Source organism: Nymphaea colorata, chromosome 7, assembly GCF_008831285.2.
Source record: "Nymphaea colorata isolate Beijing-Zhang1983 chromosome 7, ASM883128v2, whole genome shotgun sequence".
NCBI classification, from domain to species: Eukaryota; Viridiplantae; Streptophyta; class Magnoliopsida; order Nymphaeales; family Nymphaeaceae; genus Nymphaea; species Nymphaea colorata.
Window position 1 is genome coordinate 18003519 of NC_045144.1, and position 12075 is coordinate 18015593.

At 38.4% G+C, this 12075-nt stretch overlaps 1 protein-coding gene across 1 annotated transcript; it reads left to right on the forward strand.

The window, feature by feature from the left end:
* Positions 1-3700: 3700 nt before the first annotated feature.
* LOC116257953 (aspartokinase 2, chloroplastic-like) lies at positions 3701-10812 on the forward strand. The gene is made up of 14 exons (XM_031634979.2): positions 3701-4034; positions 4310-5273; positions 5503-5585; positions 5681-5721; positions 6060-6214; positions 7376-7525; positions 7660-7755; positions 7988-8104; positions 8345-8464; positions 8568-8660; positions 8867-8983; positions 9621-9737; positions 10363-10425; positions 10502-10812. Exons 2-14 carry the CDS (start codon positions 4857-4859, stop codon positions 10646-10648), a joined length of 1716 nt encoding a protein of 571 aa, XP_031490839.1. The 5' UTR covers positions 3701-4034; positions 4310-4856; the 3' UTR covers positions 10649-10812.
* Positions 10813-12075: the final 1263 nt, after the last annotated feature.

The window sequence follows — 12075 nt, forward strand, 5'->3', positions numbered from 1 at the left end:
CTACAAATGATAGATGTGAAACACTCTAGTTAATGGATATACCACTCTCCACTCAAATGCCGAAGCAACAATAAACCCTAAAAGCAAGAGGGAAAAAATATGTGCTTCGACCACTTTAAAATAACTTTTTTGTTTGTTTTCTTAAACTTCTTAGTGAACGTCATTGAAGAAAAAAATCTTAGAATTATTGAACTTAAGCACATCTCCAAATTATTGATCTAGAGACTGTGGTATACACGTTGACAATGTTTCTTTTCTGTTTTCTTAAGAGTTTTCTCATAAACCAATGAAGAGTATTCATTTGTCTTTTGTTTGCAAATAATGCATGACAAACGTCAGGAGGGAAGAAGCGTGCCCATCAATTTTTTTCTCTTTTTTTGGAGCCCACTCATGACCTCATGCTTTATATTAGAATACGCCACTTGATCTCGTGGTTTTGGGACGTCTTCTTCTTCGTACCAATAAATATTAATATTATATTCATATAGATTGTAGTCTTACGATCTCGATCAATAATTCATAAAGTACTTACGTAAAGTTACCTTTTTTGAAAAATAATAATAATAGCAGTTTGTATTTTGACTAGAGTATGACAATTTTGTATGTAAGATCTTAACCATCGATCAAGTTGATTGAACAATTCATAAATTTTAATATTAAAAACATTAGCCTGAATCAGCCTGTTTGAATAGAATATACCCGTTTCTTGATTGGATAAGGATTAAGGGGCCGACTCACTGATTCTGAAAAATCATTAGACTCTTTTTGTCAAATTGCCCAAATAGAGGTTGAATTTGTTGAGTGGTTCTGATTTTGGATAGTGTTCAATATTGTTAAAGTTTTTAGATTTTGAAATGTGCCAAAATATCATTTTTTTATATTTTTATATAGGACAAGTAAAATTTTTAAAAATTCACATGTAAGTTTTTATTTTTTATATTTTTTTTTATGTAGAACCAGGGCTCACCCCTGCTTACAAAGTTAAAGATGACATTAGTTACATATGGATTCTTCAAAGATTAGCAAATACATTCGCGAGGTTACGATAGAGGCACTTCTAATGCATTCAGTAACAAACCATTTAATGAATCTACCTCAATCTTTATAACATAGTGTTTCATGAATCTACTTATTATCAAAGAACATATTAGCGATCTTCCACATCTCAAGTTCTGACTTAACCTCTAATGTATTTAGCCATCCCAAAAAAAAAAAAAGTATTAGTTAGGGGCGGAGCAAGAAATTCTTCATAAAGGAAACCGAATTAAAGTTTCTGAATTTTGAAACGGCCTGAAATATCATTGTTTCAAAATTTTTTATATAATTGTTTTTCTTTTACAATTGAGGTAGGACCAAGGCCCATACGAGCACCCTATGCTCTGCCCCTGACAGTAGTTCCTCATTTCATGCTAACAAATGGAAGGTCAGGACCATATCCAGCCTATTTGGTTCTTTATCTTCCCTAGGTGAGGACATATGACCAACCAGAGGTCTAGAATTGGCTGTCATGTCCAAAAATCTTAGACCCTTATATGTAGGACCCAAAAGACCAGACTTTTTTCACCTAAAAAGAAAGGCGAACTGTCCAATTTCTTCCACATAATATTAATTTCCAAGAGTATTACTCTCACATGTTGAAGAGTTTCTAGTTTCTATTGCCTTGCCAAAGTCTTGGTCTACATTTCCCTTTTGAACAGTGTAATGGTATTTCACAAAATACTTTTAAAACCATTTAAGTAGAGAGTATAATCGCAAATATTAAAAAAATAAAATATCTCAAAAAATGACGTGTGACACTCTCAAATTGAGTTGAATGGCGGCGTAGCGTACTGGGTGGCAACGGTGTTTATTTTAAGAAAGTCTGAGTTAAGAAATTTGTGCGCTATTTCTTTAACTTTTTTTTTTTTATACAAAACAATAACCAAACCTTACCAAAAAAATAATTTAAAAAAAAATCAAGTTGAACGAGTTTTGGAATAGTCATCCAATCAAATCTAGATTTGCAATGACAAATACGTCAAATAATATGAAAACGGGACTTCGCTGACATTCATTACTTTGGAAAATCACCAGCTCCTCCACCATTACTATTTATAGTTGGTCTTTGTTTTAGACGACCGCTGAGGCCTCCTCTGCCCGGTCCAGACGCCAAAGAAACACGTTAGTCAACATGATGTGATCTACAAGCATAATATTGGTAAGGTTGTGCGTATATTTACTATATTCAACAATAAATACTAAGGCCTATTTGATGTCACCCTCCTTATGTGAAAGATTTTTCTTAGAAATTTTGAAATAATTCATATGTTTGGGTCGCATACCCTAAAAATATAAATTATGAACAAATACACCAAAGAGAAAACTTAAATTTGAATAGAATTTGTTTAAGATGTGGATAGCAACAGGTTGTGTGTTGTCTAAACCGCATAGTATAGTTGGGAGTAGCTAGACTTATTGTTAGTTTGATTCTTCTAAATACTATTTTTTTATTATAATATATATATATATATATATATATATATATATATATTCAAATAAAGATTGTTCATTTATATATATACAAACTAACTTTCATGAGCCACAATAAAAAAGAACATATATATATATATATATATATATGATTTCTTTCCATTTCTCGCAATTGGACATCTCTTTGTCTCTTGTCATTGGCAAAGCAGTCACCTCCGACACCGACACTGGCGCATTTTAGCAGGTATACAATGTCTCTCTCTCCTAAAAATCGCAGCAACTACCAAAGGCTTTACTTCTCAGCCCTCATCCCTTGTTTTATCTCTTGGCAGCTCCTCTCTCTCTCTCTCTCTCTATCTCTCTCTCTCTCTCTCTAAATAGAAAGGTCGATTGGAGTTTCTTTGGTTTTAGTTTTTCTCAAAAATTTTCTCTCTTCTACTAATTTATTTTTTTGTTTAAGTTACATTTGATTTCCCATTATTTCAAATATGAGAGGATATGAAATCCAGGATAGCTGAAATCACCCTTAAAAGTGGATTTCAAATCTATGGTATAATGTAAAAAAAATGAATTTGAGATTGGGAGGAGGGTTGGATCTTAAAATCATGAATTTGAGATCTGTGATAATCAAATACTACCTAAAATTTGCTGGCAGAGAAAATTAGAGCTGCCATTTTCTGGTATTGTTAGATCTAGCTGGCCCAGCCCGATGCCTATATGCTCAAACAATCTGTAGAGCCAAACAACTGACCCAGTTCAGTTTAAAACATAGTTGGCAAACTCACCGGGTTGACTTGAAAATGGCTCGAGCCAGTTCGGATCACGAACAAATTCGACGGCGATAAGTGAAGGTTGGTCCGACTTGCCTTTGACTCGCAGATTCAATGACAAATGTTTACATTTTAGTTATTTGAATACTCGACCAAGTCGGCGAATCAACTTGCTAACTCAACAAGCCAGTTGAATCCAAGTCCGAGTCACTAAATTTATCAACTGGACCAAAAATTTCCAATAAACCGTGAAATTTTGCATGTCAATTTGAGTGGATGGAACCCACTTTCTTATGTCTATTACTTGTGGGAGACCACCCTGGGGTTCCGTTCTCAGCGCCTCGAGAACGTTGATCGCTGGTCAGACCCCGTTGTTTTTCCCCCTTGTGGGCGAACCGGGCAGGTTCCTATAAAAGCCACGCGCGGCACGCTCTTCTTCCCCACTCCTGTGGGCCGCCGGGTAGACCTGAGTGTGAGCGCGGACGAGCGGCAAAGCCGGGAAGCTTCGTAGTCGTGGAAAAGGGGAATCACAGCTCCGACCGTTCGGACACGAGGTGACGAGGGCGAAGCCACGGCCGTGGGGCCCTCGTCTCGTCGTTTTTCTTCTTCATTCGTTCGTTCGTTCGTGCCTCCGCCTCCGTCTCTGCGCCCCCTCCCTAGCTGTTTAAAGGCGCCAAGCATCCGCAGATTCTCGCATTCCCTTGGGCGGAAGAGCGCTCAAATTCTCGCTCATTGCATTGGGAACGGGAGCGGAGTCGCAGAAGCGCAGAGCCGTGAGAGCGAGAAAGAGTAAAGGTATCGTTTTTCCTGAGGTTTCCGCTATCTCGAGCGTAGTTTTTATTGTGCGTGAGCTTCTGGAGCTAGTTTTTTTCGCGCGAGCTCGTGGCATTCTGGTTGTTTGCAGGGATTTGGGGTGTTCCGGGCGGCTTTCGGCGTTTTGGAGTGCGGTTTTTCTGTTTTATTATTGTTTTTCCGTTATTTTGAGATTTTGAATTGAGCGCTGCGTGATTTTGGCGACTTTCTCTAGGTTTTTTTGGTGAGTTCCTGTCTGAGATGTTGGATATGTGCAGGGAAGAGGCGGAATCGAGCTAGGGAGGCCGAGAAGCTGAGTTCTTGTTGTGATATTCTTTGTCGTGCTTAGATCTGAGAAAGGTTATTCGTTGAAGGAGTGTTTTCTGCTGAAGCTTCGCTTGATTTTTAGCTCAGGGAACTGTGGGCAGCTTCATTCGCTGAACGACTAATAAGCTGCAGTGTTCTTCTTTTCTCCTTCGACGCGCCATTTTTTATTTCTGTTCTCGATTCATTCGGCTTTGAAAGTGGAAACCTTGTTTTGAGTCCTTGAAGGTTCCCTTTGGCCCATATTGCGAGTTTTTTGGTAAAATATTATTAGCTTTCCCTACTGAAAGACTCAACATTAATCTTCCACATTGACGAACGTAATATCTGTTTCCTCTCTCCCACCTCCCCAATATTCTGCTTTTCTTCAATAAATTTCTGGCTTAGAGGACCTACCCATTCATCTCTTTAAGTAGAGAACCATTTCTTCTACCTATTTGTTGACTTCACATTTGGTTAAGCCTATACTAGTTGAAAACTGATATCTATTTTGGCTATTTAATGGCGGCGTCTCTCCAATCTGGCATCCTCCGAGTACCCAAGGTTCCGGGGTTAAGCTCAGAAAAGTTTTCTTCTCTTTATTCGATTTCATGTAGCCGGATTAGCTCTGCAGCCTCTTTGGCCCATGCAAAAGAATTGAGGTATAGTAAGAAGAGAGAGAAAGTCAATGAAAGAAGAGATTTGAGTATCCATTGCGAACAGCAATCTGCCGTTGCATTCATTGAGAAATTTAATGATGAACGGGAACAGGCAGGCGAAAGTGTGCGGCAATTAAGCTGTGTCATGAAGTTTGGTGGATCATCGGTTGCCACTGCCGCTAGAATGAGGGAGGTCGCTGACCTGATCCTTAGCTTTCCTGAGGAGAACCCTGTGATTGTTTTGTCAGCGATGGGGAAGACAACTAATAAACTTCTAGAAGTGAGTAAGTTGTTCATGTCTTGAATATTGTTCTTTAAGTGCTCATTTCATTTGAACCATTCTTGAAATTACGTGCCTGAACTTCAATTATTAAGTTTAGTCAACGATTCTTTCTGTTCGTTTTTCTGTATTCAATGCAGCAGCCATGAGGATTCACCTGCCTTTACATGAGTTGGTTGTGCTAGTTGTTCTTCTTCTTAAGTCATTAATGCCGTTTTGCTTCTGCTAGGCTGGAGAAAAAGCTGTTTGCTGTGGTGTTAACAATGTCTCTGCAATTGACCAATTGCACTTGATAAAGGAATTGCATTTAACGTAAGAATTACGCATCCTTCTTATAGCATATAGTATCCGTATCCAGAAACCACGTGCCCAGTCTCATGGTATCTGTTATGCTTGTGTTTCTTTAGGACTGTTGATGAGCTTGGAGTAGCCAGATCAACAATTTCAGGTAATTGTGATGCATGATGCACTGCTATTTAAGTACTCCAGTTTTTAGCTTCAAGAGCTTAAATTTTCTGATCTTCTCTGTTTCTTTTGGTTTTGTCAAAAGGAATGTTTCCATGGATAAATATGACTAGCAGCATTGTTATTTGGAAAAAGTTATGTAAATTTCCAAAATGACACTAAATTTAGACCAGTGCTTGCCTACTAAAATTTGAAAGAAAGAGGAAAATGGCAATTATGGCTATTGACACACTACATTATTCTTCATAAACTTCTCTATGAGTATGTTTTTTTTCTTGTTTGATGCAATACTTAATTTACAAGTTATGGTTGGTTACTCAGAACTGCTCGAGGAGTTCGAACAACTGTTGACTGGAATTGCTTTGATGAAAGAGATGACACCTCGCACAAGAGACTATTTAGTCTCCTTTGGAGAGCGAATTTCAACACGTATTTTTGCTGCATATTTGAATAAGATGGGTGTCAAAGCCCGGCAAGTATGTTATCTTTCAGCTTTACATTTAGTCCTTCTAAACAAGCTTGTGCAACATGTATGACTTCTTAGATTAATTTGACTTGGTACAGAATTAGATGGTAAATATTTATTTCCATTTAATTTCTTCTGTGGATTTTGAATGAGATTATGACCAAGTACTTTTGTTCTGCCTAGTGTCGACCATGTGATGTCAAGTAGTTGTTCCATTTCTAACTGGTACAAACTTCTGTTCTATCAAGCTGATATGGAGAAAGACAAACATCTGAAGATGTCTGTGTAACTTTGTCTCATCATAAGCAAATTTACCTCCTACTTTTATTTCCGCCATCGCCTTTTAAAGTAGAGTAGTCTAAAATATGGCAAATGCGTAAGGTCATAAGATGTCTTAACCAGTTGATACACTCGAAGAATGTGTTGGCAAAAAGGTCATAAAATGCCTTCAACCATTTAATGCATCTAACGGGTCTATGTTGGCAAAAAACTTACAAGTTTTGACAACATACTATATGTTTATGGATGGAGTGAACTGCAATGACTATCTAGTGTATCTAAAGGGTCTATGTTGGCCAAACACTTACAAGTTTTGACAACATATTATATGTGTATGGATGGAGAGAACTGCAATGACTATGTGTATTTTATGCTCCAGCTAAAGTTTTCTTTCAGAATTAGCATGCAATTTCTATTCTGCAATTTTCTGGAGTTATTTCCCATATGTGAACACAAACCATAACAAAATCAGGAAAAAGTGAAAAGCCACTCAGAGTGAGTAATCGAGTAGTAGGCTAGTAGCAGGCAAGCAGTTGTAGCTAATAAAGTCCCCAACAGCCAAAAACCAAAACTGATCTAAGACTGGTTATCCTTCTGAAAGTGAGTGCCGACTATGGTTTAATTGCTATAGAGCTTGGTATAAGCTTAGACAGATTTGCTGTGTTCGTGCTGTCTAATGTGCACATTGAATGAGTTTTAGCTATCCTTAGTTCCAATTTTTTTGTTTTAGCTATCCTTAGTTCCAATTTTTTTGTACTTCTTCTTTAGAACTTCATGAGATTCAACTATGTAGAAGTCACTCTTCAATAACTTTCCTCCATAGTTGGTCGTCCTTATGCTTTGTTCTAGTATTATGGCAGTGCTGATTGGTGCAAGAATAATATTTTTGCAGTATGATGCCTTTGATATTGGTTTCATAACTACGGATGAATTCACAAATGCCGACATACTTGAAGCAACTTATCCTGCTGTCGCAAAAAGGCTGCATGGAGATTGGATTAATGATCCTGCAATTCCTATAGTAACTGGGTTTCTTGGAAAGGTATTTTATTAGTAAATACAATGCTCTTCTTGTTAGAGTTTGGATCTCTTTAGCAAGTTTTGCTTTGTTTATTGTTCCAGTGAAACTGTTTGTTTCTTGCTGTTGATAGTCAGTATGTGATGCACTCTTTGCAGGGTTGGAAATCTTGTGCTGTCACAACTTTGGGTAGAGGTGGCAGTGACTTGACGGCCACCACTATTGGCAAAGCCTTGGGCTTAAAAGAAATTCAGGTTGATTTTGAACTTCATGCTCCAACTAAACCATGGATCTATTGCTGTCTTTCTGGGCGTGTGATCAGCAATTCTTTGATATTCTGGACTTTCATTAGCACACGTTCAGTGATACCTCTCTCATTTTCAAGATAACCTATTGCCTATGGTTTTCCATCACTAATTATTTTAAACCATTAGGATTCCTGTGTGAATAGGTTTTGTTCCCTGTCTGATGTACATTTTGCAACAGGTTTGGAAAGACGTTGATGGGGTGCTAACATGTGATCCTCATATTTGTCCACAAGCAGAACCAGTACCATTTTTGACATTTGAAGAAGCTGCGGAGCTTGCGTATTTTGGTGCTCAGGTTTTCATTGTTTAATATCTTATTTCACATTTAAATTGAATATACAATAACGTCAACTCCTTGATGTTTTACGAATTATTCCCTAATAAAGAATGAATATGCAAGGCTGCAAGCAATACATCAGTTTCAAGTTGTGAATTGGTTACACAGTATCCCTTGTTTAGCTTGAAGACAAGCTTGCAAATGCCGCCCCTTACATGATATTTATTGGACTGAAAGCTATTTTACTTTTCATTTTAGGTTTTACATCCACAATCTATGCGGCCTGCTAGAGAGGGTGATATTCCTGTAAGAGTTAAGAACTCTTATAACCCTAAAGCTCCTGGAACCCTCATTACAAAGACGAGGGATATGAGTAAGGTTGTAATGAGCTTACCGTTCCACTTCATGTCAGATGCCTGACTTACGAAATTTTTTATACATTCTGTGACTTCCAAGCTCGATGCTTTAATTCTGTTGGCAGGTCATATTGACGAGTATAGTTTTGAAGAGAAATGTAACCATGCTGGATATCGTCAGCACCAGAATGCTAGGTCAATTCGGTTTCCTCGCAAAGGTAAGTTTCTTCAGATAGATGGTTACTTGCTCTCCCCTACTTGTGTTTGTGGGTGACCTTAGCTGAGTAACTTCTAGAAGCCCATGAGAAAAATACTTTCCTGTTGCTTAGCTAATTTTTGAATTGGTATAAGTGGGGCAGGATTCTAGGCCTTTTGTAGCATTGTTCGTGCTTATTTATTGATCCATTACTGTGTTCTATGATAGGTTTTTTCCATCTTTGAGGATTTGGGCATCTCAGTTGATGTCGTGGCCACTAGTGAAGTCAGCATTTCATTGACATTGGACCCTTCAAAACTATGGACCAGGGAACTAATACAACAGGCAAGTTTGTTATGAGATCATTACTCTATTTTTACTCAGTATCAGCATTTACAGTCCCATATAATTTTTTTTTTTTTTGGTCACTGAAGCATGCAATCATTTACAAGAACTCTGATGAAAACTTCTTTTGGTATGCTATTCTTTTTTTTTTTTTCAAGTGATTCAACTATAATTCCAGTATGTTTAAGCGGCATATCTTTCTGGCAAAAGCTATTATGTGAACTATTGTTTAACTAAAGGCTATGCTTGATCAATTTGGTTCTTGATTTCCTTTTAGGAGCCTAGCGCTGCAGTGGTCACCATTTTCCATTTCCCCAAATCTTTTTGCTCTGCATGTGCTGATTCTCATTGTATAGGCATGCTTCTTTACGTCCACAACTGTGGGTTACATGCACTAAAAAGAGGCGTGCAACAAAACATCTACATAATTTCTTTGCAAATGCACATGTAGTTTCTTAATCTGTCTTGAAGAATGGGCTTTAAGTGCCCTCATTCACTCTGTTTACTTGATTTCTTTTCCTTTAGATTGAAGTGAACGGAGATGAGTCTTCCTGTATCTTTAACAGTCGACTGAAACTTCTTTTTTCTTGAATTTGCTAATGTTCGTATTGTTAACTGATTCGTTTCCTTGACGTAGGAACTGGACCATGTGGTAGAAGAACTTGAGAAGATCGCAGTTGTACATCTTCTACAAAATAGGTCAATTATCTCTCTTATTGGGAACATCCAGAGGTCATCATTGATACTAGAAAAGGTCAGTCTTTTTTGCATGATGAATTATTGGTTTCACCGTGCTCAAGGTTGCAACTGCCATTGGCTGCTTTTTTCAGCGGGCATTAACACTGCAAAGTGTCAACCTTAGGTTCCTCTGGTGTTGCTAAACTTGGCATATGTGAAGTGTTCCTAGCTTCTGTTTAGTTTGCAGATATTCAAGATGCATGTAGATACAGTAGCCATTATAACCGCTTTCCTTCCTCCACTGCTTGCACTTCCCCACTTTAGGCTTCAACCCATTATCTTCCACCTACATTCTAAGATCATGTGCACATTTTTGTCAGCCTTTTGTGTCCAACCATGATATTTAAATAACAAAAAAACAAACTTAATTCACACAAAAATGCAAAGTTAATGCACACAGTTGGGAAAAATGTGGAACACGTGAAAAATACATTTTGGATAATTAACATACAAAAATAATATACGAAACATTAAAACGAATATGAAAAAAGGCAACAAATAATGCTTTTTAAAGAAGTTGTGTCCACGTGTCGGTGTGTCGAACATATTTCACCCAGGCTGTGTGTGTTTGTAGCGAGACATAGTGGTTGGATTTGGTGGGAGTACATTCCAGTGATGTCCCTGCATTTTGATTTGGCCAGGCATTCTACGTCCTACGGAGGAATGGCGTGAACGTCCAGATGATCTCTCAAGGAGCATCAAAGGTTCTCTCTCTCTCTCTTTCTCTCTCTTTCCCTCTCTTTCCCCATGCCTTTGACAGCCATTGGTTTCATCAAACAGGTGAATATCTCCTTGATAGTGAATGACAGTGAAGCAGAACAGTGCGTGCAGGCTCTGCACCAAGCCTTTTTTGACACACCGGAGCTGACTGGCCATGAGGACCTCAATGGCTCGGTTGACGGGTACAGAGACTCTCGATATTCCTAATTCATGCTATCATGCATCCCTGGCTCTGTTGTTGTATGCCGTAGGCGTGGCACCGCCTAAGGTACTCATTTTGTCCTTGCTGGAGTCGACTCCCAGCGTTTATTTGCGCAATGTAGAACCCATCTTGTGCTTAAAGCAATATATTTCCTGGCTTGAAAATGTCACTGTTCGCACTTTTTTTCCACCAGCAAAAGCTATCGCACATAGTCGTCCGACCTTGATTGATGAAAACATAGGGGGCAGTGGCGGTGGTCCGTTTCGCATCCGCTTACTAAGCAGGTTGGGGCCTTTGACTCTAGTCGTGGTTCAAGTTTCATGGGTATGGTTCAAGTTTCGCTTTGCCTCCGGATCTAGTCATTTCAATGCTATAGGTGTACAACTTGGAACCGTGCTTAAAGGGCTCTATAGTTTCTCTCTAGATGTTCATGTTTCCTCGATTCATGTTCAAAAAACCCAAGCTTTAGTACATTAGGCGTTCGAGGTAAAGATGATTTAATTTGTATCGGACGCAAACAATGGTCAGCTTTTCAACGGAACCAATCCGCAAAACCTTTTTCATAGGCAAGCTGAGAAAATCGGGGTCAGCTAGATTTTCACTATTAATATTAATAGTAAAATGTATAATAAAAAATTGCATGGAGTTAAGGAGAATCTGGGCCGTGGGTGGGTTAGGGTATGAGAAGAAACTACACATTGACATCTCTCAATCAACCCTTCTCATCTCATTCCTTCATTTGTCTTGTTCATCAGAAGTTGTCATTTGAGTTGTTTGGATTCTATTAAAAACTGAGTTATCTGAAGTACCTCCAGGATCGAACATTTGACCTCCCTCAGTCTGAAAAGAGGCCTCAACTCAAACCACTTTTTGGTGATTAAACTCTTGCTGCCTTCACCTTCAAAAGTCAGCATGATGGTTATTAAGCTCACATTTTTGTCTCACTATTTATTTAGAAAAGAACAGAGATTGTTTCTTGTTCGTTTAGCATGCATCTCTCTCTCCCTTTCTTTATATATATAGCCTTAAAAGTTGTGTGCTCTTAATTTAAACCATGCGCTGTTGAACACGAAATTTTGTCGACCATCGGGTTACTGTTCATGGCTTGGTGCCCATTTCATTATATTGACTTTCTCTCCGTTCGTTGTCCTACGAGTTTAAAAGCACCAATTAATGACAAACTGACGTCTGGTACTAATATTGCCTTTCACTCCGAATCTTAATCAAAGGGCGTCACTAATTTCTGCGGCTGTGGAGATGATGCAGAGAACTTTCTCCTGGAATCAATCAACTGTGGCATGAACCCCGCCCTCCTTGTATGATCAATCATGCCTATGGCCAAACCAGTTAGATCCCTGTAAAAGTTGCTCCTTCCAAGGTGGGGTTTTCGTGGGGTTTTCCTCCACTCAAGAACAAGAAAATGTTAATCGAC